The sequence below is a fragment of the Corvus kubaryi genome, unplaced genomic scaffold, assembly GCF_017639235.1.
Source record: "Corvus kubaryi isolate FWS band 111438036 unplaced genomic scaffold, C.kubaryi_AGA036_p1.0 134, whole genome shotgun sequence".
Classification (NCBI taxonomy): domain Eukaryota; kingdom Metazoa; phylum Chordata; class Aves; order Passeriformes; family Corvidae; genus Corvus; species Corvus kubaryi.
In genome coordinates, this window is record NW_024580668.1 from 10,956,425 (window position 1) to 10,982,738 (window position 26,314).

Genomic DNA, 26,314 nt, shown 5'->3' on the forward strand with positions numbered 1-26,314 from the left:
ATATCACCACTGCAGTTCACCGAGTTAAACGAATTCACATTACATGAGACCCACTCTTATCCTGGGCTTCACCTTTGCTGCTGGAGCCAGCCACGTCCTCCTCTACGGCTTAAACATGGTAGGGAAAGGGAATCAAAAGTGAACACAGAGGGCTGACATCAGAAGACCATAATGGTTTGCTCTTTTAACAGCTCTGTGCTGCTGACCTTCAGGAAATCTGAATCACGTCTGTTCATGAAGTCACTTGCTCAGGGAGATAATATTCAATCAAGTCCATGTGTTGGCGAGGCAGCAGTGTTACCATCACCGTGCTATTGTTTTGCCTCTTTGCCACACATTAAACTGCACATGCTTTAAGAGATGATGCAGTGATTAAAGCATGATTTCAGTCTCCTACAGCTAAGCTGTTAATCTAGTTTAGCCAGAGCAAAACACAATATTTACCAAGCAAAAAGGGCTGGCTTTTGGACTCACACATAATTTTCAGCTTTTGCCCCTGACAACTGTACTATTCTGCTGCATTCACCAAATTGCCCATTCAGTTAAGAGTTCACTGATAACTTCTGTGCTCACATGTCTGAAATGCATTAATGGGACTCCTGAGCATGAAAATAAAATAACGTATCAGTTGCATATTTCCATCTTTATTTGACAGCCTCTCCCACAATCCTGCAGTGAACGTGTCCAAGAGGTGAGTTACACACCATCAGACAGGCAATCCCCAGGCTGTCACACAAAAAAGGCAATGAGAAAGGTACAATTTCTCCCTGAAAATGGCTAAAACTCTTATTCATTTGCAGTGCAAGTCAGAAGTACTCCAAATTATCCTTCAGCTGAGCTGCAGTTACTCCTGTGACCCCAAATAATAGGTGTTGGAGAATGGTTTTCTACTATAAACAGCACAGTCAGATGCCCCTCATTTTTGTACCATCTGAATACCCCCACAAAGTGTGAGCAGTGTAAAAAGAAGTAAGAATGTGCTGTCAACTCCATCTTCTAATCCACCAGATCGGTTTGATTTTACCAGGCTGTTGCTTGTTACTCCAGGCAATGTGTGGTCAGAGTGCTTTTAGCTGATATTTCCCAGCCCACTGCAGGCTCCTGCAGTTCCAGGAGGAGAAGAAAGGCTCATTATCCATCCTGACACCTCCACACTGCAGTGACAGATCCACTCCAATCTTCTGGGCAACTCTATCTCTCTTGGCAAAGGCCAACAATTCCTTTAGGCTACCAGCCCAACCATTTGTAAGTTGTCTCAGCTAATAGTGCCTAGCGATGGAGAATCTGACAGTGTCAGCAGATTCCTGGCTCTGGGATTCTCACAGCCTTGCAATGAAACATTACTGCACAAGTCCATTGTTTTCCTGATGTTCTGGCATATTTTCCTTGCAGATGCCTAAATCTTCTCTGCTTGCTTGTACCTGCCTCACCACCAGCTGTAGGTAAGAACATTCCTATCCCTGGCAGGTGGAGCTCTGTGAGCTGTTTCTTGCAGGAGATGACTTCTGCTGCTCCTGACAGAAATGCTGGTTTAGAATTCAGTTTTGCTTCTCTCCTTTATAGAGATGCAGGATCTGAAATCCTCTGAGCACAGCAGCCCATGAAAACTGCTCAGATGGCCATTTCATACAAACATCTTTAAACACACTTGCAAAGCTCTGCACTACCGTACTTAAGGGGCCACCCTTTTCTTTCTGAAAAATCATGTTTATATATTTCTGGCATTAAAAAGGAATGAAAACAAACTACAACTGTATTTTCTAGTGGTTACTTCCACCACATTTCCTGGAATGAATTGTTCCTTGTAACAGAAGCTGGATGCTGGAATAGTAAAGACACAGAGCGGGTCACCACTGTTATTAGCGTGTGACCACTGAGGTCAGGACCCCATTACTCTGCACTAACACAAAGCAGGACAATTTTCTGCCCTAAGCTTGCTTTCTTAATAAGGAAGGCAAATGATAGAAGGCAGTGCCAGAGTAGTGAAGGCTGTAGGTCCCCTGACTCCCTATCTGTGCCTTATCTACTCCAGCAGGCTACTGCTCTCAGAGATACTCATTTATGTACTGTACAAAATGCACCATCCCAGGAGCCAGAGCAGTGGTCTGACTCTGACTTTCACAGGCATTGACATTCACCCAGCACTCCATTGGTCAGTCACCATTTTAGTCCTTTCCTAGCAACCCAACTGACTTTGTTTCTCCTCAATCCCTTTCAAAACTCCGAGATCCAGCATCTTGCAGTGAGACAGAAGACAGGACAGGAAGCACATTCTTGGGAGATACAGTTCTGGTGGTGCTGCAGAGATGCAAGGAGAGCAGGGCAGGGGCAAAGGGCCAATTTCCCAGAGCGGTCCAACTCATCAGCCCATGAGAAGTCAGGTTTCTGGATCATCACACACTGATGGTTTAATTAAGGTTTTAATTAAGGTCTAATCTGGCCATGCTGCTGTTGGTTCATAAAATCATAGAATATGCTGAGATGGAAGAGACAGATCAGGATCATCAAATCAGCTCCAGGCCCTGCACAGACACCCCAACAACCCCACCCTGGGCATCCCTGGCAGCGCTGTCCAAACGCTCCTGGAGCTCTGGCAGCCTCGGGGCCGTGCCCATTCCCTGGGGAGCCTGGGCAGTGCCCTCTGGGGGAAAACCAGCAGTGGCATCTAAGGGAAAGACACCATGGCAATCTCACTCCAAGCAATTTCTGCACAGGTCTATTATTTGAAAACAAGCCACCAGATATAAAGCAACCTCCTCTGTGGAAGCAGCACTCTGAAAAACATCCAGGAAAGAATGACTACTGAGTGCATGTAGCTGAGCAGGGCTGATAATACAGGTTTCTCCCACAAGACCTATTTCACAAACTGCAATTTGAAACATTCTTTACTTTAGGCAGCAATTACAATATTGCATGTTAAAAAATGACACTGCCAGCAAAAAGAATTCAAGAGATCCATAAGCAGGAGGAAAAGTCAGGTATTTATGTGAGGTTTCCAGGTGAGGCACAGAGAACAAAGTCCTGCAATGGAAGTGGTACCACAATCATCAGTAGCTAAGACACTGTAGGAGACAGAAGCATCCCAAAGCTTAACAAGAGGAGACAAGAAAGCAAATCAATGATTCTAAGGGCAGCTGGGTCAAATACTCAGAATCAAGAAAAGGGCAATGCAAGTGTGAAGAAGGGAGGGACAAACTGAGAGAAGCAACACAAGAAATGGGAGGTTCAGCCATCACCAGGTGACAGGAAAGACCCAGCAAGGAAACAAGTGTGGCAATGATGAGGTGTGGTTTCAAAATTGTAACACCTAAGAACACAGCTTCTTCAGAGAGAAATTCACTCTTGGAACAAAAAACAATCAGAAAAATTACTTCAGAGCATTATTTAACCCAGAGAAATTAATGAAAAATATCAGGTTCTCTGTCATTATGCATTGAAATGATCTGCACAATCAGAGTAATTTCTTTGCAGCACATAATGGCCAGGCAGTGGGCTGAATGTAAAATCTCCTAATAGACCTAGAGGCTTGTATTCAAAAGACAGCTATTCTCGAATCACTTGTAAACATGATTTCCTTTATTTATTTTTTTATGGTGCTTTCTATGTGAGGGGCCTACAAATTATTAAAGCAGCTCTGCATGAAGAAATGTTTTCCCTCAAGTTTTCAGTTCCTGATAATATCTGTACCTGTAAAACACAGTCTGACGTGCAAACACAAGGGCAGACAGGTACTTCCAGGAGTGATAACGCTGAGATAAAGGTGGAAAGGCACCTTTTTACATCCTGATGTGGAAATACCCAGCACCAGCCGTGGGTGTCAGCTGACCACACCCTCCAGAAGTGTATTAGGACTAAAAAAAAAAACTTTGCAGGATGCTGGTGCCTCCATGTATCATGAGCCAACAGACTGGAACAGCTCATCACATCTGGAAGCCAGATTCCACTTTGGATGTTTCTTTGTTGCAATTCATTAAAAAAATGAATATCACGAAGAGGATCACCACACACAACGTCACTACACCAATTTTCCACCTCCAGTTATTGAAGACTGCAAGCAGTGCAAGCTTAAGCCTATAATGAGACACACTCATTCCTTTCACAAAGCTCAAAAGTAATAGACAGAATGATGAGAGCCAAAAGCTTTCAACCATATTCTGAGCAGAGAGAGCAGCAAAACAAAGCAGTCCTGGAGAGAAAGACAGACCAGAATTTGTATGAGGGATTTTCAGGCTTACAGGTGGAATCTGTAGGAGGATGAGGGTAAACACACCGTGAGGCATCAAGATCAGCATTGCTAAGCTGAATGAGAATTAAAAAATAGCTGTAAGTGAATAATTGATTCTGGACATTCCAGGCAAATCCACCACAAGGGCTTTGCTTTTCTCCTCCCGTTTTTCTTCCTCTCTCTTCAGAACAGGAGCACTTAATTTGTGCTAAAGGCAGATATATGGTCCCCAAGAATAAGAAAGGTTAGAATATTTCCCTGAAGGAAGAGCTCAGCTAAAGAGCCGCCAACAACTGATGGTTCGGGGGGTGAGAGCATGTTTCTGTTTTAATTCATCACTTTTGCAGAACTGTATTTAAAAACTAGCTCAAAATTATAAAAATAGAAAACAAGTCCAATTACCAATTTGACAAGTTCAAATTTACAGATTTGACTTAATTTTTGTAAAGTCTTAGACACAGGAAGATCAACCTTTTGACTGACACAGGCAAAAACTTCTCAGTGCTTGACAATGTTATGGGTATAGAACAGATTCTCCACAATTACTGACTTTTGCCCCAGTCAGCCCCCTCTAAGCAGTTACCCTGCTCTCACCATGATTATCATGAAAACTCCACACCCACAGCAGCTGCAGAAGCTGCAAAACCAGCGAGCAAAGCCAAGCCCAGGGCTGGGCAGAAGGTGAACACTGAAATAAAACCACCTTTTGAGCCCAACTGGACGAAGGTGCTTCAAGTACCACAGTGACCTCCAAAAACCTGCCCTGTGAGGCTTCACCCTGAGCTGAGCGAGCAGCATGGAAAGGAGAACTCTCTCTTCCAGCAAAAGCCCTCTTCCTGCAACAGGGAGTCAGCTGGGCAGGGTTAGGGAGTCTGTGTACACACTCTACGAGTGCTGCATGAAACACCAGCACACTTCCTGTGCTCTGCCAAGCTGGAGCAGCACTTTCAGGCATGTCTGGAATGAAGATTTTTCTTTTTTCCTCTACAATAGTACTACAAAACAGTCTCACACCTACCTTGTGATTTTATCACATACCCTAATGGAACCACACAGTTTTTAAATGTCCAGCTCATGTAAGAAGCTCAGAAGCTCATTAATATCAACCCTGCTTCTGAATATTGGCTTATCCAAAAATCTATTTAATGAAACAGGCATAATGTATTTGTAACAGTCTGGTTCTCTCATGCCTTTGGAAGTGTTGTTAAAGGACACTGACAATGATAATCTATTTATGAAAATCATTTTAAGTGATCTGCAATACCTTCCCAGTGGCTGACCACCTTAGAAAGGATCTGCAGATACCAGGAAATGGAGACAAAAAAATCACCCAAGTGAGTTGGTGTGAGGGTGTGAAGGTCAGGAACACAAAACACTGCTGTCCTCTAAAACATGAGAGCCCCCTCCTTGTGCCAGGTCTCAGCCCCTGTGCAGAAGAGGCTTCAAGGGACAAATATTCAAAGAGTTCTTCCTGCAAACTTTGAAGCAGAAGAGATGAAAAACAAGCCCCTAAATTTCACAAGCAAGGAATCGTCCAATGCTCCCTGCATTCAAACTAAGTAAAACAAAACCAAAGGAAATCTTTTCTTAATTTGACCTTCACTTGTGGCTTTCACGTCCATCTACTGACTTTTCTTTAACTCCCACTCCTTTATCTGGCTACCAATCTATCTGCAAACAGAAGAATGTGCACTGGATCAGCTCTTGGCCAGCTACAACCATGGCCAAGAGCATTCTTTCCCACCAGGTGGGTCTTGAAAAGGGAGAAGAACCTCCACACAGCTCCAGGTAAATCCTTGCCTGTTTTGATTCCTGGAGGGTTATAATATATTTTATTTTCATTTCTCCAAAGACCCTTCTCCCCTGAAGGTACCCAGTGTGACCTGGCAGTGGATGCTTTGAATGATAAAAGTGATGTTGTCAGACTCTCATGTTGCTAAACTATCCCAAATTTTATCTTAAGCACTGTGCCTCTTCTCCCCCTCCCTCCAGCTTCTTATTTGAATTGGGGAGCCCAAGATTAGGGTCTGGCAATGCAGTAGAGCTCTGGAGTAGGCAATGTCCTCTGGACACTGGGCTGGAGATACCAAACTCAGCTCACTCGTGGCCTCACCCCATTCTGCACCAGGTTCTGCACTAATTCAAAGCTGTGCCTTTAGCTCCCTGGCATAAAGAAGCCCCTAAAGGGATTGTGATACACGAAATGGTGCTAAAAAATAACTTTTAGAAGGCAGAGATTTTTCAGGGGAAAAAAAACCAACCAAACATTTCCATGCATTCAACTTAAAAAGCGTGATAAACTCATCTGAAATAAATAGCGCAAAACAGAATAAACCTGTCAAAGGAATAATATTCCAGTGTGTTAGAAGACAAAATGCAGTAACAAACAGATTTGAAGTGGGATTAGATCTGTTTAAAAAATACATTATCTGTCTACAAAACCAGAATGTATTTCAGGAAACAAAGAAGCCTCTTCAATGAATTTGAGGGAGCAGGAGTTATTAAATGAACAGTTTTCATGTGCGGCAAAACTGGGTGTGAACAGCAGGAATTTTTACCTTCCTCATTTTCCACTGATTTTTTGCAGTCTCCCCCCCCAGCCCAAGTCACATTTCAGACCCAGGTTCTTCACTGAGATCTCAACATTCTTGCAGGAAGTTTCCTTCTTCCTGTGCTGATGCACTACAAAAAAATCAAGACCTTTTTTTCCAGTACATTTGAACTTCCCAATAATCCCAGCACCTTTTTGCCCCTGTATCATCACAGCTGTCCTGATGTGCAGTTGAAATAATTGTTGGTGAGGAAGTCGTAACTAGGCAGGAATAACCATGCAGCACTGGGAGAGGACTATTCCTAGAGAAATGTAATCCATCTAAAAACTGAAAAACCAGCCCTGCTTTCCCATTAATTATGTGTAACACTGTAACATCCCAGCCACTCGTTCTATATGCACATCAGCCTGAAGCAGAAGAACCTATTTCCACATGCTGATGGGATCTCCTCTCTGTATTTAAATTTTCTGGAGTTAATGATGATCCTGGTCCCAGTGTTACATATGATGGGGCAATTTTATGGCACACAGACCTCCAAGCTCATTCTGATGGAAACTGCAAAACCCTTGAGAGGTTCTGAATGTCCCCACTGTGAATGACTTGGTGCTGCTGAGGCTCAATTCTGCAATATCTCTGGCTCCAGCAGAAGTTTCTATAGAAACTACAGTTTCTATAGTTTCTATAGTTCCTCTGTTCTTCTACAGAGGGCTTACAGAATCAAGTTGTTCTTTTCTTGCCATCATTTCTCTGACAGCAGGACCCAGCTGTCTAAGAATAAGCGCAATAATCAGCCCTAGAAAATGGCACAGCTCCTTTAATTGGAAATGCAAGCTCAGCTCCCTACATGCTCAGGGGGAGACTCAGCCTGTGCAGAGTGGGATCCACGGGGCTCTTCCATCACACTCAAGTGCTCCTGTGGAGATTTAAGAGGTGTTGAGTCCCCCAGCTGACCCTCAGCACAGGCAGATCTCCACCGCGGCACTGAAGGAGCACCATGAAAGCACTGCCCCCCTTTATACTGTAGTGGGAGTAACTGGAAAAGTAATTTCTCATGCAAAACAAGGATTAAACAAGAAGTCATGAAGCTGCTCAGACCTCTGGAAGTTTGACCATTTTCCTTTTCCTGAACTGATAATCACCTGTGCTCAAGAGGCTGGGCGGGTTTCGCGTGGTCACCTGTTGTCTACCTAGCACTGCTAAGAACAAGCAAAATGGTTCCCAGGCAGCATGCACGAGAAAAAAAAAAGGAAAAAAAATAAAAATGTACCTCATAATGGTTATTATAGTTCCATTCTTTCATTTGCAAGAACTCACATTTTAAGGAAAGAAGAAATCAGTATCGGGAGATAAGGAACCATTAATGAGCCCTCTGCCTTGGTTTCAATTACACTGTGAAATTGATTTAATGCACTTTAGGAAACCAAGAGCAAGCGATTACCTCTGGTAAAGAGGTTGCAATTTTCTCTAATAAAGTGTCGATACAAATATGTTGCTTTAAGACAGGGAGAACAAGTCAGTTAATTCAGAAAGAATGGGACATATTAAAACAAATGCTGTCAAGGAAACCAAACGGCAAAACCTATAAATAACCCGTCTGAATGAAAATTGTATGGCAGAGAGCTGATAAATTGGGGTTTAATTATAAACATTTTTAAAGAGTGTTTTATGTTAATGAGATGCATCCAAGTGCCTAATGCTGTGAAAGATGACATTAGTCCAGTAATTAAAAAAAAAAAAAAAAAAAAGGAGTAGCCCATGTGAGGAGAGAAGTGGTAAGAGATCTGAGACCAATGAATCTGAAAATAAATACATATGTAGATACAAAAGGTTAATAGTGTTTAACATGCTGGCGAAGTGTGGGATGGCTACACAGACTGGACAAACGCAGGGAGCCTTCTGATGGATCATCCACCAAAGGCTGATGGTGAGTCCCTGCCCCTGGCCCTTCCCACAGGCACCACCCAGCCCTACATGGAGGCACTGGATGGAGGGAAATGAGCTCAGTGGATGTGCTGGCCCAGCTGGGGACCTGCTGGCCCTGCTTTGGAGGACCGGGTGCTCTGGAATGCTGATGCCCCCCCCTCCTCCCAACATTTAATAACCCAATACAAAAGGATTTGAGAGTTTTTTCCTGCCACCACAAGGATCAAGGTGATCTAGCCAGGAGCAGCACACAGGGAACCATGCAGAGAGAGCACTGCAGGAGAGCTGGGAAGCTGGGCTGAGCTGAAAGGGGCTGATCTGAGCAGCCTGATTCTTGCTAAAGAGGAGGGAAGAAAACTGGGAAACCTCCAAAATTTTTGCTTTAGTGGACTAAACCACTTTTTAAGGAGTTCTCTGCTTTTCTTTTCTTGGTGCTGTGGCACAGAAAAGCTAATTCCCTGGCAGCCTGCTGGAGGAGTGGAACAGCCCCGTGCGTCTCTCGAGTAATTAAAGCGACTCAGCTTCTGAGCAGGTGCCTTGCAGCAACACCCAGGATGTGTTACAATCCCCCAGTAACACATGCCTAACACATTTCACTGCATGATTACTCCCACACTCACGTTTAGTGCCCTTGTTAATCCAGTACTTCAAGAGAATACTTGCCTTCCTTAAACACGCCTCGATTCTAATCTTCCTGTCAGTGGTGTAAATCAGAACTCATTTCACTGGTGCTAATGGAGCTGCTGCAGTATCAAATATCTAGGAATGGGAAAATTAGGCCTCTATTCCAAAGTGAACATTTAGTCTGGCACCAGTACTATGTATTTATTTTCTTGCATCAAAACAATTTTTTTTTTCCCTCTGGTGCCAACTCAAAGCAGAGCTTTTAATGCTGAGATTTATCCTGACTACAAAAAATGTTTTTTTTTTTTTCCCAATTCCTACCCAAGACACCAGAGTGGCATCCTCACAGGCAGCTCTGTTGATTCTGTTCAAGGCGGACTTCAGGTTTGCTTATTCTATCCTCAAAAAAACACCAATGCAAATAAAGGGGAGTTCAGAGCGATGCCACTAAGGATAATCAATATAATGAGCAGACAGAAGACAGCACAGACACAGGAGGTCATCTAGAACATCCCAGCTATCAGCCTTTGATCAGGACACAGTGTCATTACAGTTTTGTGTCTCTCTGCATTGGCACACTGCAGAGAGAGGGCAAGTACAACACCCTCTCCAGGGGCTGGCCCCTTAATCCATATGGAGTTAATGCATGGTGGGAATGCAGCCTCAGGACATATGGAAGTCTGAAACTATGGGAAAGCTCACAGAACCACTTTGCTCAGCTGTTGGCCCTGCCCAGGTGCCAGCAGCGGCAGGTCCTGTGACTTTATCAACCCCAGCTTGTGGCACTGCCTTGCCTGCGAGCTGTGCCCAGCACTGCTCCTTTGGAGAGCTAAACCTGCCTCAAACCAGCCACAGCTGGGGCATCCCAGGGGCTGTGCTGAGGGCCAGGCACTGGGAGTTACAGTGCTGCAATTCAGAGTGAGGGCAAGAGGAAAAGAATTTCCACAGAGATTTCTGCACTCCACACAGAGGAATAAGACATCTACCTATAAGTCAAAAGTGATACGAATCAAAAGTGATATAAATCAAAAGTGATATGAATTGAGACAGCGAGAATAAACACTAGAACTACCATCATTTCTTGTCCTTTTCCATTCAAGTCAATAAAGAAAAAGCTAAAGAATAAGATCACCAAAAAGCAGTGGCTCTAGACATCCTCAGGCTCTACCCATCTCTTTTGTATCTCTTATTAAATTAATCCTAGCAGGAGATTCTTTTTAAAAAAAGAGATGGCATTCAGAAACAACAGAATGAGGGTGGCCCATTGACTGGGTGGCTCAGTGACTCTTGCTGGTGACCTAACAAAGTTAGTGAAAATTATCTCAGTTTGCAGAAGTCAACTGAAGGTCAAACACTTATGGGACACTTTGCTGACATACCCAAATCAGAGAGTGCACACAAAATCATGCCAGAATGGGATTTTTCAAGCTATTTTCTTTCGAATAGTGACAGAACAAATATATTTCCTGCTAGCATGACAACATTCTTCCACAGCTCCAGAAAAATGAACAACTGAAATGGAAGGAACTACAGGTTTCCAAAAATTAATTAGTGCAGTATCTCTGATCTCCTGAAGAGACTATGCTATTGGAAAAGCTTGTGGAGATTAATTTCACCCAGTCCTGCTCTTGCTCTTTCTACCACCAGAAAGCCAAAATCAGGTATTTGAAATGGTCACATCACTACCAGATGGGAAAACTGGAGAGGAATGAGACACATAGACCAAGACACATAGAATGTTTGTAACCCAGAGAATGACTTAAATAAAGATTTTACATGGAACTTTTAAACAGGAAAGGAACAAGAGGATATGGGGAGCACCAGAACCACAGATGAGAAGGAGAAAGGGCAGAAATGGCTCCTCCTCCTCAGCTTTCAGTGGTGACACAACTGCTTACAGCCCCACCAGTCTGCATTACCAAGTCTGGGCAGGGAAAACAGCTGCACAGTGGGAACTTCACACAGCACCTGCCACCCCAGTGCCTGGCTGTCTGTGACAGCCTGGGGACATCTCCACAGGGAGATGGAAGAATCTTCTTCTGCTATCCAGTGGCTAATGGGGTTTCTTTGAGCCCTCCCAACTCCTCTTCAAGTGCAGGTGCAGAAAGGATCAGGAGAAAGGACCTTGAAGTCATTAACTTCTGCCACAAGTCAGAAAGGAATGAAAAGACTAGAAAAAAATGGGATGGTTCCTCAAGGATTTCTGGGTTCCTGCCAATTTTGGCGAACTCTCCGGAGCCTCCACAGGCAGCCATGCAGGTCTTGCACTCTGGCTGCTTTGCTGTCACGTGAAAGCTGGCCAAGCAAAGTTTGGGAATGGGGAGTCATCTGTAGCACAGCCCATGGCAGTACCCCAGCATTTCCCTACAGCTCCTTGGGAGACTACAACATGTGCTGGGGAAATCTTTTTACAGCTACTCCTCTGTGTTACAAATAAATTGGTGTCTGACATCTTTTCTGGAGAAGTAGCCCCTGGGGTGATTTTGAAATCTTTAGAAGAGTTAAAAGCAGCTGTAAACACTAAGAAGGAGCTCAGACACTCTCACTGTTGGTCCCTCAAGAGCTACACCTTGTGAACCACCCTGGGGCTGTTTGTCTCAGGTTTGCTGACTGAGGGCTGTGTGACCCGTCAGCTTGGTCTGTTCTGAGCTCACCACAGTGAAAATCAGGAACGCTCTCTCCTAGTTTGTTCAATTATAGCATGAAAATGCTGTGATGTAAGAATTGTGCCCCACTGTGTACAAGGTTAGGCTTACATGAGATCTCCTCTTATCTACTTTGTACAGTTGTGGAGAGAACAAATTGAATAGGAAGTCAATGTCACTTTTTCAGTGATGTTCTGCCAACAGCAAGAACAGTCCTCAGGACAGAAAAGCTGTCAACAGAATGAGGGAAAGGAAGAACCACAGAGAATTATACCCTGTGTTAAAAAAATAACAGAGGCCACAAATATAGTGGAGTGGTCCTGGAAATGGTTGTTCTGCCTTTGCAATCTTCCTTTTAAAAAATATAAAATAAAAGAGGAAATAAAGAGGCTGGTTCTTTGGCTAGGAACTGTAATCAAGTTGTGCCACCACTGCAGTTTTTACATTTCTGGCATTGTGTTTTGCAGGAAAGAGAGACCCACATACCTTTTGTTGCAAGCCGGACACAGTTGATTTTTGTTTCCTGAAAAATAAAAAACACAAGAAAAATATATAGGAAAACATCACAGTGTGTAATTTGCCCATCAACAATAAACACACATTCCTTTTAAAAGCTACTAAAAATATATGTATCTTTTCTTGCACTTCATCCTTGAAAATACCACCAACAGTTTTTGTTGCATAAAACACTCCACACTACTGGACTTGCCTGCAGTTGGTTCTCTTAAGTATTGAAAAGTTGGGAGTGACAACACGTTTCTCCACGCTCCATGTGTGAGTGATGGGTCCCATGTAAGTGCCTGATTAGCTAATAGAATTTCCCAATTAAATGACCTGCTCTGTAATAGACTGACAAGCCTTGGGTCAGAAGCACACGCCACTGTACATCTCATTTTCATGCACCATTACTGCAAATTTTGCAAATTGGGTATTTATTTAAACACATGGCAAACAGACACCAAAGAAGTCATCTGAATATTTCAGCTCTCTGATGGATGTGGAGCAGACCAACATTCTGTGCTGCTGCCTCTGCCAAACAAGCTGTTCTAACAACCCTCACCACTGCAGCTCCTCATTGCAGAGCTGGGACAAAACCCAACGCTTTGTGTTCAACCCACCCTGGAGCCTGCAGAGCTGCAGAAACAGGATTTGGATCTGAATGTTGTATTTGGCTTCACAAACAGCTCAAACTCGGCAGCTTTCTCAGGCCACCTCCGCTGCAAACACAACCTTTGTGGAGTCCCCAGCTCCTCATTGCACAGCCCTTCCTGGCAGGGGTTGCTGCTGTCCAGCCTGTGATTGCCATCCAAACAGGAATGTGCTGCTTGGTTGAAGAGCTGCCTCTGTCAGGCACTAATCTGCTGCAGGCTTTGCAGAGCTCTTTATGCCTCTACATGTCTCAGGTGTAATGAATCCAGCATAAATTACTGTGTTAACAATGCTCCATTAATATGGATGCTGTCTGCGCTCTGGAAACAACAACCCAGCAAAGCACTGCTGAGCACCTCCTCCCGTCCTCAAACACCTGGACAAACCTTGTGGAAATCTGAATTTGCTCTTGGAGAAAATTGCTCTGTCTGTGACAAATCCTCCCTGGCTGGAGCAGACACACCCAGCCCTACTGTGCTTTTCTCCTCACACTTTTGTTGCTCATAGGAAGGGGATGATTGCAGAATCCATGCAAGGAAATATGGGACTCACAGGAGCAATTCCCTCTGATGCCTTTCTATGATGCTACACAATCTGGATACAAGTCCCTCTGTGCAGTCTAAAGACAACGAGATGCTCAGAAGGACAAACCCTCCCTTTGGCTTTGCGTTCAAACTCTCTGAAGGAATTCCTGGACCCCTGAGGACAAACCATGCCTATTTCCCAGCCGTGTGTGCTCCAGAGTGGGACTGAAGCCCTGCTATCCCAGTAAACCAGAGACATCTCTTTGGTTACACCCCTTTGTCCCTCAAAAGGCAGCTTCCTTGCACAACCTGCACAAACATTGGCACTGCAAAGCCACCACAGCTGCACACAGAGCTCCCCACTCCCCTCTGCCTAGTGGGTAACGAGTTTGAATTGCCAGTTATTCTGGAAATCCAAAGTCTTTATTGCCACTTGTGATGTATGGAGAAGGAAAAGCGCAGCTTTGTTTTCAGAGCTGGCTCTGCACATAATGCTGGGAACCAGAACTCAGAGACATCCTGATGTAGTTTCTGATCTACAACAAGGTGACCTGGAAAATCAGCAATGAAGAGTAACATAAAAATAACGAGATAGGATTTCTGCAGTCTAAAGTAGGTGGACGCTTGCTCACATTTTGTTGAGGAAAATTTTCTTGTGTATTTGTTGCTTTCCACTGGTTTCAGAGTGTAACAGAAAGCTGGAGAAATTAGTCAAGGCTGGAAAAAGAAGAGTCTAGAGTGATCTCATTTGAATGTGTGGGTATTCCTGCACGAGACCCTCCCACGGGGTGATTTGGGAAGACAGAATTTATTCTGCTTGCATCTGCATCCACTGATCGCTGCATTGAGCACAACCACAGCTGTTAGGAGAACTGGCACTGCCAAAAGCAAGGGCTAGAGGAACAAGACGTGGACTTCAGAACTTCATTTCAAATTGCATCTGCTGGGAAGGAAAAGATCAAAGAACCTGCACAGACACGAGGCTCCCAGCTCCCAGGGGTGCTGAAGTTTAAAGACTTGAACTTAGTCCATATTCTGGGTTAGGGCTGGATATTGCATTGCTTTCCACTCATCTCCCCACTGCTCATCTCTTTGGTGTCTCATAAAAACGAGATCTCTTTAAATTTACTCTACTTTTCTTTGGTTGATACTGAGAATTGTAAGTTTCCATGAGATGTTTCAACAAGAAACAGAAAAAATAAATAACACTTCCCCCCCAAAAAAAAGAACCTTGAACCCAATCCCCCCCAAGCAAACCAGTAAAACCACTTTCCTGCAATCATGTTCATTTTATGAAAAATATTACTTTTGCTTCAAGGTGTTTTCCTGTACACAGTAAAGATCATAGAATGTTAAGGGGTTGGAATGAACATTAAAGTGCCATAGGCAGGAACAATGCTTTTTTTTTGTTGTTTTCCTAATCTACTTTTCCCATCTTTCAATTTGTACACACTACTTCCTGTTCTATCACTGCCAGGTGCTTCTCTTTAGCCACCAGCAAAGCAGGAATAAACAATGCAGGTAATTATCAATGATCCATCCAGACTGCTTAAAGCAATGGCAAGAAAAATAATTAAATAAAGGGATAATAATGGAAGTTTTAGAAAAAAAAAAATTCCCCAAATTTCAGTCTCTGCATTGTTTCTGAACATTCTTTCAAATGCTGCAATACTTGATTTCCATTTCATGACACCACAGAAGTTTTACAAGGCTTTATATATCTACAACGATCTTAATGATGACCTGAGAGCCTGCATATTCTGCATATCTGTTTCATATTATGGCTGAACTCACAGGAATACCTTAAATTAAGATGCCAGTACTGCTCCAGTTCTGTATCACTGCCGGGTTGAGGCAGACATTTTACAGCCAAACAGTAATGGAACAATGTAGGCACATTTTCACTGAGATCCTGGAACAGGAAAATGCTTCATGACTACATCCTGCAGCCTTTGATCCAACCCCCACCTTCCAACATGCTCCATATCCTGAAAGCTCACTGCAAAATAAGCCCATCCATGTCTATCTCAACCTGTCTATGGAGATTTGTTTTCTGGAGCTTATTTACCTATAAGTAAAAGACGATTACGGTGCACCCTTACTCAAGGCTGAACCCTGACTGTATTTTTAAGTCCACACACCACATGGACACGTATGAGCACTGTGGTTCAGGGTGCTGGCAGCCTGTTCCTGGAGGGAGGACCTGCACCTACCACCCGCACAACCTGGGGACCCTCTGGAGAGAGTCCTGTGCTGAGGAGCTGGGCAAGCCCCCTCTGCCCCCACAACTCCTGCCCACAGCCTGGAAACTGCACACCATGAGCCTGCTTTAGCATTCCCCTGAATTTCCAGGGCTTTTTAAAACATTCTTTTAATATATTATATTCTTCCACTTTAGAAGCGAAGGAGCTGCTGCTGTCTACTAATTACTGAGGTTCCTAAATGCACATTTTGCTCAAGTGAAATGGATGATAACAAGACAAGTTCTGCCTCTGTCTCTTCAGTGTTTGGATGGGAAAAATTTTCTGCAGAAAAGGGCTACGAGGGCAGCAGGACATATGTTTATGTGACAGCTGCGTCTTCACAACCTAAAAGGCCACATGATCTTTTTTTTCCCCTTTTTCTTTTAAACTGACAGCTTGCTGTTTACAGACTACGAACAACAATGAAAGCAGCAAAGCTTTTTCCTCCATCTGTTTTCACACCCACCATTTCTCCTTTCCTTTACTATGATGATGACTTTACAGCAGTCAAACAGCGCTTGCCTTGCCTGAAGAACCACCTGCCAGCACTGGTGGGGCCTGCTATCCCCTGATGTGCCACTGGAGCTGCCCTACAACAGGAACAGTTTCATTAGGCAGCTCACACTGGGAACAGGCAATTTTATCTGCTGCTGGTGCATGGACCAGACAAGGAATCACCACTCTTCTCCTCAGCCTCAGTTTCCCACGCCCCAGAGCTATACACGGAGCTTGTTGGCAACCTGCTTCACACAGGGTAGAAGCCATAGGTTTGTCCAACCTTAAGGAATTATTTTTTGGTCCTCAATAAATTTCTCCCGAGTTCAGGAGAGCTCTAAGTTGTGTGGGGTTTTTTTATCCCATTGCAGCCAGTGGTCTGCAGTCTTAACATATGTCTGTGCAGGGCCAATGGACTCGCCTATAATTTTTATTGCCAGCTTCAGGAAACTGCTATTTCCTTCCAGAGACTAAGCCAAACCTATTATTGCCTTTGCAATTTTTTAGTATCAGCTTTTTTTGGTATCTGAGTCATTTGGGGAAGGGAGGTTTAACAAACTGGTTGGGGACTTTTATTATTTACAGTAGGAAGTTATTTCAACGATCTGTAGTTGATCATTGGATACCCACTCCTCTCAACCTCTCAAAAGTGGGGTAGGCTGGAGGAGGATTTTATTTATTATGCAGAAAACACTCAGGTCCACATCCTCTGGTCAACCAGATGTGGAAACAGGGGCTTCCAAAGAGTGAAGTGTTTCCACAGCTGCTTTATTTCTGTGCCAGCAGCTCCAAGATGAGATTAAGAAGGAGTGAATGTAAGTGGATAAACTGTACACCCAAAATCCTCCCGAACACAGAGCTCCCCAAAGCTGGTTAGTAGCTCACAGAAGCAATGCAGGCAACCCTGGTGCCATTTCATCTTTCAGAGCACGGCTCGTGCTGAACTGAAACACCTCCCTGTTTTTTTCATGCCCATCTCCACAGGGATGAATGGCACCTCTCTGCTGGCAGCTCTATCCATACCTCCAAAAAGTCCCAGAAGAATAATGCTGTGTGCTGGGAGTAGACCTGTCAGCATCAAGAAATCCAGCCTCAAGTCCCCTGATAATAATGAGCTGCCAAATTGTGCATGTAGTACAAGTCATTAGAGAGGCAAAAAATCAATAGGAATCTCGGTAGAGTCTATCATTCCCTCAAAAAAAAATAATATTCTCATTGATTCCTGCAGTGCTACTTTTCACAATTCTCGGTTGAAGACATCAGTCACCTGTTGGACCACCAGGCTGGCAGAGCAGCTGGCAGCATCCCCCACGTCATCCCCAGCTGTGTTACACAGGCTCCTGGCTCATCTCCCATTTCGAGGAAAAATGGCCAAGAGTTACTGATTGCAACTACACCGTTACAGATTTCGTTTTAACTCAGTGAGGTAAAATGCACCTCCAGAAAGGACTTTTTTAAGGAGCTCTGGTTTCTGAGCTGCTCAAAAGTTCAGGCAGGTTTCACACAGCAGCCAAAAATTCTCCCCGTGGGAGCGTGGTGCTGGATCAGCAACCAGAGACCTGCAGTGAGACAGATGAAGACCTGGGGACAATCAAACATCTCTCGCTTCAAACTCTGCTGCATTTCAGCTCAGCATCTGGCTTTCAACAGTGCCTAGGAGGGAAATTCACATGATTTGAAAGCGTTTTGTCTAACAAAGCTGAAAACCACTCTGTCTCACACGTGTTCTGCTTAGACTCCTGTCTGGAGGCAGCACCACAGTGACCAAACTGGCCCAAGAGATGGATCCAGGCAGCGACAGCTCTTTCATTCAGACTCTGAGACAAGTAAAACCGTGCACAAGAGAAGGCAGAAAAGCTTCTGCAGCAATTTGCGACACTTGTTTTGCATCCAGCTGTTAATTATGTTCCTTTCAGTGTAACAATCAGAGCTAATGGCTGCAGAGCAGACGGGAACACCAAATGAGCACAACCCTCCATTTACAGAGGAGCTCAAACAATGCAGAACTCCTACAACACTCCTAACCTCCTCCTAATCAAGCTTTTTGACCAAATCCAGGCTGTTTCTTCAAATTAAGCTCTCCCCAGAGCCCTGTGTTTCCAAAGGAAGATGTTCTGGTTCACTGCGTGAAGGCTTCTCATTGCAGGTTCCAGGTGTGGAAAGAAATTTCATCATTCCACAATCATCAGTGATTAATGAAACTATAGGAAATCCTAATTAAAAAATGAGTGGCAATGTTCTGTTAAGCTTTTCATGGGTAAGGGAACAAAAGGCTCTACTTTAACTGTGCTAAATTGTTATAGTTTGCAGGTTTTTTGCAGATGTGTCTTACCAAAATTCATGGAATGGTTTGGGTTGGAAGGGACCTTAAAGATCAACCAGTTCCAATCCCCTGCCATGGGCAGAGACACCTTCCACTATCCTGGGTTGCTCCAAACCCCGTCCAACCTGGCCTTGGACACTGCCAGGGATAGAAATGCCATGGTGCACCCATAATTATTTGTAGGATTTTTTGAAGACCAGCCAAAGCTGCTCAGGTTAAAGACAAGAAAAAACCCATAACTCTTTAAATACAAATGGTACCTGTAAATAATTCTGGGAGTGGAACAAAAACTTATATTTACAGCTGCAAAAGACCCTAATATTTGACATGTAGTGTTTAATGACTTTACCAAGAAACAGAAGGGATCACAGCTACTCCTCTGAAGATCCATATTCCACTCTTGGGCATTTACTCTATCTTTTACCCACACCTCTATCCTTCGAGGATATATAAGCATATACTGTAGAAATATAAATTATTACCACAGGAGGAAGTTGCTTTCTCAAATAGGAATTTACCGTGTCTGGCTGGACACTTCTCATCCTGTCATGAACTGTTCGTTGTTGCATTAAGACTCTTTTGATTAACTTATGCTTAAAAAGCTCTTTAGAATCTTGCTCCTGTTAGGACAGCCCAGGCAAGTCATCCTTTTTTGAGTCCTTAGCACCTGCAATGTAGGGTGAGCTGCAACCTGCCTGCTCCAGAGATGCAGGAAAAGCAGGAACACCAGTGCTGCCTGAATCCAGAATGCCAAGGGAAGCCTACCTTGCCATTCACACAACCCAGTTATGAATATCATATTGTACTTAAGCAAATAAAGTTCCTTCTTCCCTGGGGATCCATTCACTAGCAATTAACTATCACACATGGGGGAACTAACTAGAAACAGAGAGACATATACATATATTTCACAATTTCCTTTATAAAGGCAAATCCAAAACTGAATTAATCGAGCCGTGCTGGAAGGAAACTGTATTGACTAGAAAGGAAACCAAGGTGAAAACCGGCACAGTGTTGAAGAGGTTTTGTACTTGTCAGCCACACAGCTGAAGCTCTGGAAGAAAATGGTGATAAATGATGGGTGTAAAGCACTAAGATGTGTTGTGAACACTGGCTGGCACTGCCAGCCTGTGTAACCATCACAGTCCTCTGCAATGTGCAGCTGCATTTCAGCTATAAAAGCCACTAAAGCCTACACCATTCACCTTTGACTGATTTTTGTAATTTTGCTCTCTCAGGGATGATATTGTAGAGAATTTATTTACGTTAAAATTAAATTCCTGAAAGCACTGGCAAACACACTAATAATGGCAGACTCTGCTACCCAAATTTGTGACGCCTTGTCACAAATGGTGTGCCAACAATGCTCTAAGACTCTTCATGAGGGCAGAGTAGAAAATTCTCGTGTTATGTATTAATGGAAAACAGCTGGGGAGCCAAAGGGGAGGAAGGTGATCCACTGAGGCTGGATCTGGCCTGAACACTGCTGAAGTGACCTGAAACAGAAGAGGTAAAAGGTCACAAATTATCCTCAGCTGGAAGAGAGAAGAGAGGCCTCCTGTTTTCCTGTGGTGGGATGGGGCCTGTTGTGGCATTGTGTGTTTGTCATTTGAGTCTGAGAATAGGGCAGGCTATGTTTCCTGTGCAGTCTGCATTTTAAACCCAATATCACAGAGCAAAGATATATAGAAATACAGCATTCCAAAGGGGTAGGACAGACATGCAGACAGTCCCCTCTGCCGTACTTGACTTACTCAAGCTGAAACTCCCAACCACAAGTGCTGCATTATGATATGGCCAAGTGCAAGCTCCAAGGTAATCCAAATTCATAACATCTCCTCCAAAATCACAAACACTGTGAACTATCAAGGTATGGCAATTATGTCTTTTAAAAGCACAATAGCCCCTGCTCTGACATTCATGCTTATGGAAGGGTAAAAAAAAAAGTATCTAAATTCTAAGCAGCTCGTTTAGTAAATCACATGGCAATATGTGCCTTTGCAGAATCAGGGTCCTCAACAGATTTCTCATTGGATCTGAGCATCAGAGAGAGATGTGAGTGAAGGACAAGTAATGGCATGCTTGATTTTCATCAGATTTTTGTAAGAGGGTAATAAGAAGGAGAAATTAAACCAGCATCCAATCGAGAAGGAAGAAGAATGATGAGGAGGACAGAGAGAGGCAGCCACATGTACAGATCCAGCTCAATTTTCCCTGCACTTACTCCATTGGCCTTGCTAAGAGCCTGGAAGTATATGCTGTAGCTTTTCAGGGGGGAAAGGGGAGCATTCCAGTAGCCATTGTAGGTCTTGTTGTCGCCCACGGTGAAGGGCTGTGTGACAGGAAGGTTGATGGGCTTCAGCTCGGCTGCAAAGTAGTGTGGAGAGTCCAGACTGGAGGCATTCTTGTAGCTCACTGGCACAGAGAAGCACTCAATGATGTCTGCAGCTCTGCGGGCTTTCTGCAGCTTCTCCTCCTTGACAACGAGTTGGTAGACACTAGGAGGGAGAGAGAAAGGTGAGATTAGAGATCCCAGAGCCTTGAATGTCAGGAATCTTTCCAATGAAAGGACAAGAGTAAAGCAAAGTCAGAAACACACAGCTGAGGTGTCCCAGCAGGCACAGCTCCTGGCACACCAGTAGCAGTGGCAGTGGCCACTGAAAGCCACTGTGGGGGCAAGATGCTGGCCATGTGCTCTGTTGGTTTAATTGAGTAAGTCAGGATAAACCTTGGTGAAAGTCAGAGCAGATTTCAATCATGTCACTCTCTAGGAAAAGGAGTAACTAGTAAAATATCCAGTCTAGAATGAATTTTTAATGTGCTGGATGTTGGGAAGCAGATGGTTTCTCCTGCAGCCACCAAAGTGAAACATGAACTGTTTGCTTGGGCCAAACGCTGACTGCAGTGGAGGAGAGCACGAGCAGGTGGCAATGGTGTCAGGTGCCTTTGGAAATAGTTTCAGGGTGCAAAAACCTGTTTAGGCCAAAAAGAATCTTCTAAGAACATCACTTTTTTTGGCCTTCCCTCATATCTTGATGTCCACATAAGGACCTGGTGAGGCCCTGGCACAGGCTGGTGAAGCTGTGGCTGCCCCATCCCTGGGAATGTCCAAGGCCAGGCTGGACAGGGCTTGGAGCAACCTGGTCTGGTGGAAGGTGTCCCTGCCTGTGGCAGGGGGTTGGAACTGGATGGTCTGTAAGGTTCCTTCCAACCCAAACCATTCTGGGATTCTAGGTTCTCTTTTTGGGGTATCCTGTGACATAGAGTTCTCTAATTCCAAATGGCAAATCTCCTTCTACCTTCTATCCCTCAAGGACTGTTTATGTACTGAGCAGGTGGCTTTACAGCTCTCTCAATCCACTTTTGTTTCAAGAAACAACAACTCCTCATATTCTCTCTGACTCTATGAAATGGTAATCCTTTTGGATTCCTGCTAAGCTTTTGGCCATTATGATATATAATAGCAATCTTGTTATTTCTGGCTTACTATTCCAGGCTCAAAGAGCCTGAAAAGGCATTCAAATGCAGTCTGTTTTTTTTTTTTTCTTTCCTCCTCAGGCAGCTAACAAAGCCCTGGAGTTCGATGCTGCTACAGCCCAGGCAGGTTTACTGTCTGTTTAACACCACTCACACACTTGACAAAGAAAGATAGGGTTGCAGTCATTTTACTTCGTGTCAGGCTATTCAGATGTGCTGCCCTCACCTGTCTGTGTCAGGCTGGGCCTTTGTTCAGGCAGACAGGGGAGATCGATTCCAAGATTGGGACCAGCCCGCAGTGTATCATTGTCCCGGCTTTCACAGGCTCATTGTTGCAGAAAGATTGGTCTGGGAAATTTCTAGCATAACAATAGCTTATCAATGCTCCTTTGGGAAGCGGGCTTCTGGCACCTCCAGCACGGAGGAGTGAAAGAAGCCCCAGCTCCTGTTTGAATTCCCAGTTCCTGGGGCCCGTGGGGACCTGGCTCATGCTCTGCTGACAGCGGGGTGGTCAGGGAGGCACTTGGAAACCATTTGGCTCCCACTGCTAGACACAATCCCAGCTAATCTGTACAAGCACGAGCAATTTATGAATTACTCAGTACTGAAGCTGTGCTTACACTGGCATTAGCTAATGTAGCAGGAGCACCAGCTGCATGGACTGCAGCCTTTAATGATGGCCCATCAGCGTTTTGGAAAGCTGTCCTCATCCTACAGTTCATCAGAGCCTTTAATAAAATATTTTAGACCTTCTCTGATATTTATGTTACAATTTCAAAAAGACAAAAACAGGTTTCCAAGCAACACTTTAAGTATTGTCATTGAGGATGTAGTGGGAGCTGTAAGCAAAAGCCTTTTCAATACAAACCCTCTCCTCATCTCAGCGACAGCAACTCTTACCGTGCTGGTTTGGCCACTGTTTACTGAGAGTGTACATTCGTATTCTGACCCTTCTCTCTGGCAATAATAATAATCTACACTGCTGGGAAAGTTTGTCATTTTGTTTGTCAGCCATGTGCAAAATTGTAGCTGCCACTTTTACAGACATTTGCCCCATGCCTTCTAACCTCAAAACGCATGGTTTCTGTTTCATCCAATCCTAAACACTTGCATTTTCTTCTTATAGAAAATGTTTCCTTTAGGTACATACACAAATTATGTATAGACATATATTAATCTCCTGTCATCCTACAAAGAGACCAAGAACTCCCTCATTCTCTCTCCCCAGCCCTGAGAGTGACACTCATTCTCTTGGTTATCCCACTTGCAAGCCATGAAACCATGGACTGTCTGTCTTTGAAGAAGGGGAGCTCCCAGGGACATGAACTGCCAGGTAACTGAACTCTTTCCCAAATCATTAGAGCACTACAGACACTTTTTTTATCATGAGCAGGAGTTTTGACACAGAACCCAATCACAGATCCTCTTCTGCCTCTATTCTCTCACATTTTCTCTTTCCCACTTAGCTACTAACATACTTCTTCCTTTCACAGGGATAACTCACATTTGTAGTTACCTGATAATTTACGTTTAATGTTTATTCTTTTGAAATTAATCAAGGTTCCTCTGGAAGCACAACAGTATGTTCATGAACATTCAGCTGGGGTGTAACAATTGTCCCATTTGTGTTCAAGTTAAAATCCTCTTCATCTCCTGCTCAAACCCTTCCTCCTTTTCCTTGGAACAGGTATCTGAGCTAGTACTGCTCTCATTGCTCCCTCTGCCTAAAAAAAACTCCTCTGGTGGCACTTAGGGTGGGGCACTGACTGCTCTCCTGGCATTTTTCTGCTTTATTTTTCTGCTTTATACCCTAGCTCACACTGACTGACACAGCACCCTCGGCTTTGCTTTGCCTGCTTGGCTTGGGGTCCTTCAGCCTCACTCTCTTCTCTGAGCCTGGTACTGGTCAAGAGGCCACTCTCAAAGGAAGTGGTCAAGCAGCCAAGAGCGTGTCTGAGTCCAAAGCTTACTTTGGGCTGAAGATTATCACTCTGAGGTCTGGTTCCCTTTTCAAATGGTTACTCCGGGTCTCACTTTCTGTTTTGATCCCAGTATCTTGATCCATCTAGACCCTCCAGAAGGGCAGGATTCCCAGTTCACCCCAGCAAGGACACAGAGTGCTACAGACTCTTTTTATTTTTTCCTATCACTGTTTTTGGGGGGTTTTTTTGAGTTATGCTTTTCTCCTCCTGTTTTGTTTACACCTAGGAGCAGAATTTCCCTGCCTGCCTTTAGGTCATTTTCAGAGACCAACTTCTCTGCATTAACCAGCGAAGTGCTGCAAAGCACAGCAAGTGCTTCCACACCTGCATTGAGGTGTGGAACAACTTGGAGCAAAACCCCACCAATCCGACACCCAAATGGAATTGCTGTGGGAATTCTGAGCAGAAAATGTCCAATTACCCACCCTAAAGTTTAGCAAGCCATCTGCATTACTACAACATTTCTCAAAGAGTAAAACTAATCCAACTTTGCTTCCAGAAGATGGAAACTTGAGGGGATACACTACAGTCCCCAAGATCGTGGTTGGTCACTGACTCAGGATAAACTTGATGAGTAGGATCTGCCCTTTTGCCCTGAAAGAGCCCTTCAGCTGCACTCACATCTCTGGGTCAGGGCTGAGCAGGGTCTACCCTTTGCAGTTTGCTATCCCTGACAATTTTGTAACACCATTACAGCCAAGGGAAAGAAGGAGTAGTACTCCAAAAAGTGGTGCTGGAGGGAAGGATGAAAAAAGCAAGTGAGCAATGGAAATAAGGGAGGAGATCTCCAAACTCTTCTAATAGCTCTTATTCCAGCTACCAGGCAGGCAGTAACGTGGATCTCCTGGGGCTCTCCCCAACTCAGGCTTCAAAGCTGCTGCTCCCAGCCAGTATCAGCTAACATGGCTTTCCTGGCAGGAATCAATACCTCGCTGCAAACGCCCAGCTGGAGACAAGTGTCAGTGTCATACATAGAAATGATATTAAAAGAGACAACAAAAACAGAGCGTTCAAACTCCTACATGAGATAACAACTTCAGTGCCAGTGAAATGAAAGATGACACAGCCACACTAACTCCTGCATTCCAGTTTTTAATGTCAGGACACATTTGGAAACACTGCAGTCAAACCCACACATGTATGTGCTGCAGGGCAGTAGTAGCAGGGGGTTTGTGCTCCCAGTGCCACCCCAGCCCGGCTTTGTGCAGCCAAATAATGCTGCTGTCCCCGTACAAAACACCAGGGGACTGCTTTCCAAACATCCACAGGCTCTGCTCTCCAGAGAGCTCTCGAGGGATTCTCAAATCTGGGCCACAAAACAAATGCCTGACCTCCTAGAAGGCTGGAGAGCTGACTGCCCTGTGTGCAGCTGTACACTCTGATTAGAAAAGGAGGCCAAAACTGGGTTCCTTTATAAATTTCGAAGGTCTTATATAGATAAATCCACATCAATTTAATAGAAGCTTTTAAAGTTTTTGACAGCTCAGCTGTAAATCACTGATAAAAGCACCCACCATAATGGGCCACAGCACAAATGTTGTCTGCAGAGGAACAAAAGGTGCCCTTATCACCATCTACAAGGTAATTTTTTAAATGATGAGTTCCCTATTCAGCATGAAAAAAATCAACGTTCTAAATCACAGCCCATTTCTGTGATGGAGATCTCTTCTCTGCTTGCCTCAGGCTTCTCCTTTCCCTGCTCTTGATTTCTTTTTGAGGATGGACTGAGGCAACACTTGCCCACAAATTAAGTATTTAGATCAGCGTCAAATTCTGAATGTAGGATGTGCAGGAATGTGGGGAGGAAAAGCCGAGTCAGAGCTCTCCATAAAGCATCCAGCGTCTGGCCTGGGCATTTTGGTATCCTGACACATCAACAAGGTGAAACCTTCACTATACCCTTGATACTGATGGGGAGGAAAAGGAATATAATTTCTTTGTAACCCTACAGTGATCCATTCGCCTGAATTATTAAAGCTTAAAAGAAACAATGTTTCAGCAGCTGAGTACTCCCTCTGGACCAATCTCGTTATTAAACTTTCCTCCACATCATATAAAGATTTAATATATTTTCACTTAACACATAAATTTATTATCAGCCGTATATTATTTCTAATATTATTTTCTCCCAGGGACCAAAAATAAGTGGCAA

The 26,314-nt window shown here is 44.1% G+C and overlaps 1 protein-coding gene across 9 annotated transcripts in view; it reads right to left on the reverse strand.

The window, feature by feature from the left end:
• The window catches only part of PTPRT (protein tyrosine phosphatase receptor type T), a 434,461-nt gene that overhangs the window by 76,328 nt on the left and 331,819 nt on the right, over positions 1–26,314 (reverse strand). For 5 of the 9 annotated variants that reach the window (XM_042050484.1, XM_042050493.1, XM_042050528.1 and 2 more), the window contains exons 12-14: positions 20,928–21,201; positions 12,456–12,492; positions 7,917–7,973 (exon numbers count right to left, since the gene is read on the reverse strand). In XM_042050484.1, the coding sequence (XP_041906418.1) occupies positions 7,917–7,973; positions 12,456–12,492; positions 20,928–21,201 (368 nt within the window). The remainder of the gene's footprint in view (positions 1–7,916; positions 7,974–12,455; positions 12,493–20,927; positions 21,202–26,314) is intronic. The other 4 variants (XM_042050521.1, XM_042050503.1, XM_042050536.1 and 1 more) reach the window with 2 other exon arrangements.